A 5139-nucleotide genomic window follows, 5' to 3' on the forward strand; every position below is an offset into this window, starting at 1 on the left:
AGACTGAACATTTTATCTTGGGTATATATATATGTACACGATTTAATTCCCACTGTGATTTACCACAATTATGTAAGTAAGCGTTTATAAAATTCGTATGTAGTCATCACAATTTATAATACCAAACAGGGAACTTGACAATAATTTTATATAGGAATAACCCCGTCTGTATGTATCTATTCAAATTAAAGACCCACTTCTGTTCAAAGTTTTTATATGTACCTGTACATGCTATTTAAAAAATTAATCAGAAAAGTCAGAAAGCATTATTCATGTAGCGTTCAAACAAACGCCATTATATTATTAACGTAGGTATTTAACTACATTAATTTAGTGCTTTATTAATATTTTAACCTTTAACTAATCAGCGAACGCATTTGCTATCCTTTACCATCCGAATACTCGCTCCCTTTATTTGAATGCCCGAACGACTGAAACCGACAGACAGAGCTAGTCGTGTCCGGAGCGAGGATGAAGTTTTGTCGTAGTCGTTCGGGAAATTGGAAAAATTATTGTTTTCTCTCAACAGAAGAAAAAAGATTAAGTGAGTAAATATGCTTTTTCTCGCTTATTTTTGTGTTTACATTCTACTTCGCAAGGTATTCTACAATTAACCTTTCTTTAACAGGGCTATCGTTCTCCATTATACTTGGTACAGAAGGGTGTTTCTGGCTAATACTTTTTTAAATAATCGTACCCAAATTTAGTTTGGTAGGTTGCTTCCATTTAGTCGTAATTTAACGAGCGCTTTTTTACTTGTACACTATTTTCTCTATTTTCACCAAAAATAATTCAGGAACGGATTTGTTTGAAATCGCAGTCGAAATCGAAGTCACCATTAAATTGTACCTACTTCTTTATATGGCTCACAAGTCGGCTACCATTCAACCAATTTCAAATTTAGATGCGCAACATTTTCCTCTTTGCAATAGCTCAAGCTCTCCGAAATCAAGTTTTTCCTGAGCAAGAATTTTTGCGCTACCTCTAATGGTTCGCCAGATGTTCTCCTAAACATTTAATTCTCGATTTTAAAAAATACCACTAGGCCAAAGCTGTCGACAGCTATAACTTTTAAACGAAATCTCGTAGGTGGGCGCTTTTGCTATCCGCGCAGAGCACAGGATCTCTAGAAAATTTTAATAACACTCCCATCGATGTCGGTCCATTCAATCGGAAGTAATGGGTCTTCCTGTGGACTCAGAAAAACGCTAAAAATGAAAATAGGGCAAAGTGCGTGAATTTGGTCGGCTCTAGCTCANAGAAAAACTTTCTTGAAAATATGTAGGGTATCTGTATATATTGTTGCAAAATATGGGCGTAAAACGTAGACGATAAGCGCTACTGAAAAGGATAAGTCAAAATATTATGTAAGATGTTATAGCAGGACATTCAAAATACCATGGATGGAATTGGTTAAAAAAGTACGTGTTCAACCAGTCTTTTATACTATAATGATCGTGATGTTGAAAGTTTATAAACAGTTACCATCATCACTATCATAAGGTCGTCAGTCCTAAGACTGGTTGGACACGCACCTCCACTCTTTCCTATCCTGAGCTAATCAGATAGAAATAAGCATTTCCCTAAAACTAGAACAACCCACATCCTTAACTATTTGCGAACAGTAATCTAATCTAGGTCTACCTCTACCCCACCTCTCCCGTTTCTGCCTCTAATATGTCTCTGACTAGACCTTCATGCCTGAGAAGGTGTCCTACTAACCTATCTCGTCTATTTGTTGACTTCCATAGAGTCCTCTGTTCTCCTATTATTTCTAATACTTCTTCATTTCTAACCTTCTCTATCTACTGTATCCTCATCGTTCGCCTGTAGCACTACACATTTCGAACGCTTCCAACCTTTTCTTTTCCGCCGCGCCCACTGTCCAAGCTTCGCACCCGCACAGCGCCGTGCTCCAAACATACTCCTTTAACTATCTTTTTCATTTTTTCTAAATTAACCGTTCGCGAGCATAGAAGTGACTTCTTTTTATTGAAGGCGACTCGATCCATAATAAACCAATATTTGTTTTCATAAATAGTTTCCTTTAATGTAGAAAATTTCAAAGAAAAAGACATTTTACGCTTACAATTAGATGCGCTTACGCGTAGAAAACAACCACTACGAAAGCTAAACATTTACCAACATTCATAAAGCAAAATAGTTATTAAATGTTGTTGTTGCATGATTGTTAGTTTATAACGTACTTACTTGGCAACTTGTCCTCCTATTATTGAAGATCCAATTTGAAATCTTGGTTCGTAAGCTCGCATATAAGGATCAACGCTTAAATAGACAGCCTCAGCTAAAAATTCTGAAAAGGATTCAATTTGATAGTTGTTTCGTTAAAAATTGAATACAAAGCCATGAAACAGTATTACGTATTAATTTCAATACACCTAAGAAGGGTAGATCTAATTCGCGCACGAAAGTATCTGACGAGTAACCATTCAAATTTTGAAAGCTTATCTTTAATTTAATGATGTATTAATTAGCAAATATGTTTGGGTTACATTAAGTGTTTGTAACTTCAAGATTAAATACGCAACACTAAACGAAAAAGTATTACTTTCGGTGGATTTATGAGTTAAAAACCATTTTAAATAACTTTAATATATTGTTTTCTTAGAACAAACAGTTTTAGTATTTGAATTTTTCCGTTTGGTTTACTAGATTTTAACACTAAATATAAAAAAACTTTACCACTGTTTGAAGAAATGGATCTACAAGAAATGTCTTCGAAATAAGTGTTCTTTGTACTTATCTGGATAACCTATGGTTGAAATATAGAGACAAATTAATTGTTTTCGATATTTTGGTAAAAAAAGTTCATGGCGGTCACACCCCCATAAAAAGTTATGGGGTTGCAAAGTTCTGTAATTTTCCAATTTTCATACACTATAAAGTCTAATAAAATTTAATAGATTACTTATTATTACTAATAATCCAACATTTATAATATTGATAAAATTAGTAAAGAGCCAAAAAAGCCAATAAAAAAAAATTTTTTAATAGTTGTGTCAAAAGCGATATCTACATTTCTCAATTTCTTTGTAATAAGATACAAATATTTAAATAATTTTTTATATAAATTATTGATTGTTTCTATGTAGTTTTCATTGTTTTCATTTTCGAATATTCTTTGAAAATTAATATACAAATTACATTTACATACACACAAGCATATGAAAATAAGCAAAATAATAAACTTTGAGACCCCATAACTTTTCATGGGGGTGAGACCGCCGCAAAGTTTTTATGGTGCAGTGGTGGGGGAGACCTCCTCTTTCAATTCCCCCGGGAATAATCTAGACCGTTACCGGTATTTTTACTTCTTTCAAGAACCTTGCAATACTTTCTTGCCAACAGGTCAATTTGTGCGTTGTAGGAAAGATATGTTATTAAGTTTTCTTTCTCACAATTATTGATACTGTTTTCTTTACAAAAACGTGTCAGATTAAATGAGCAAGACAAGACGAAGTTTACAACAATAAGACCAATACCATCTTGGTGCTGGACCTGCTTTGCTTATCACTAGTTCGATTCTATTGTTTCTACCTAATCGCAAGCATTAATTTCAAATGTTTATATTTAGTTCGTTGGTTTGTAGGTCTGCGTTTTTGTATGGTTTTCTAGATAAACTAGAAAGTAGATTAACCGTATTCAAGTTCTTTGCTCTGTCTACGTTATTAGAAGTGAGTGAAATGTATGCCCTAAGAAATAGTTTAATGGTAACTAGGGTGAGTCTACTTTTGGTAATTTTAATTAATAAACTTACCGCCAGTTTTAAGAGGTGGCAATTCCTCTTCTACAATTTTTACATCTTCTTTCTTCGGCAATCCTTTGAAATGTTGAACTAAGATGAACTTTCTTGCTTTCATCATTGTAAATATGCTTTAAGTTATGCGCTAACTCAGTGTAATAAATTATTTACATCACAGTGAATATTTTTGTTTTAAGGCTTTAATCGTGAATAAATTTTTATCAGTTACGTGCTAATCAAATTTACGCGTGTAACTTTGAATCTTTCCTGTCTCAAGTGTACTTACAGCGTGACTCGACAAAAATGCGTGAACTTTGTACCTTTACATAAATACGAAATATATTTGAAGTTAAATGCATGGGAATGTATGATTGAATTTTAAAAAAGTAACATCAAGTTTATCACCTGTATTTTGAAAATTAATTATCGTTTAGTGGGTCGTTTGCACTTTGAAATTTGATATGGGAGGTCTTAACTTTGTATTATTAACTTCATTCGTCGTTCGGCTATATTCGTGACCTTTCCGATTGTGTCGGCTAGATTTTTGTAAACCGATGATAAAAACTATCAATACGATGCATAAGCCATCCATTTTCAATGTGGAACATTATCCTATCAGAAAATAAAATTCGATATTTATTAATTTTCTTCAAACCTATTTTAGTTTATTTCATCCCAGTTGACATGAAAGTAAATGACATAATTTTACAATTATGTTACTACTTTGAAGACGATATCACCGTAGACTATATATGTTATCAGAGTAAGCGTGGAAATAAGTCCAAAACAAATAATTATTTTATCGACACTGATATCATTTGATTTCTAAGTACCGTAGGACTACCGCTGTTACGATAACGTAATTACTTTTTTTGTAGTCGATAACTGTTGCCTATTTTACTGATAACTATTTTATACCATCATAATTAACTACATACCTACTAAAATTGAAAGGAAATATAATTTTTACGTTTAACAATTGTACATTTGTTGTATTTTATAAATTTATTAAAAGTCACGATGACATAAAATATAAATATAGAATTGATCAAGAATAGGAGTTTTCAAAAGCGAGGTCACATATTTCATTAAATCGCAGAGCGTGCGTACCTGCCTGTACGTATTTGTAGAGATCATCAGCTTTATATTCTGACTACAACGTACTTTTTAATTGCTTGGTTATTACATAAGCAACTTTAATGGGTTTAAGTTTCAGTTTTGTTAATGCTTGCTTTGGTAATTCTAACACTCAGCATAGGAGTTATAATTGTAACTCTTTTTTCACAGAAGATAATATATGTTATATGTATATATATATATATACCCTAGACAAAAATTTTCAGTCTCTCTCCAGTCTCTCAGAGTCTTTCAGCGTC

At 32.7% G+C, this 5139-nt stretch overlaps 1 protein-coding gene across 1 annotated transcript; it reads right to left on the reverse strand.

The window, feature by feature from the left end:
- Positions 1 to 2178: 2178 nt before the first annotated feature.
- On the reverse strand, positions 2179 to 4276 carry LOC112904188 (prostaglandin reductase 1-like). Its single transcript, XM_025973610.1, has 2 exons — positions 3779 to 4276; positions 2179 to 2314 (listed from the first exon to the last, which is right to left on the reverse strand). Exons 1-2 carry the CDS (start codon positions 3882 to 3884, stop codon positions 2208 to 2210), a joined length of 213 nt encoding a protein of 70 aa, XP_025829395.1. The 5' UTR covers positions 3885 to 4276; the 3' UTR covers positions 2179 to 2207.
- Positions 4277 to 5139: the final 863 nt, after the last annotated feature.

This window comes from Agrilus planipennis, unplaced genomic scaffold (assembly GCF_000699045.2).
Source record: "Agrilus planipennis isolate EAB-ADULT unplaced genomic scaffold, Apla_2.0 scaffold51, whole genome shotgun sequence".
Taxonomy (NCBI): Eukaryota; Metazoa; Arthropoda; class Insecta; order Coleoptera; family Buprestidae; genus Agrilus; species Agrilus planipennis.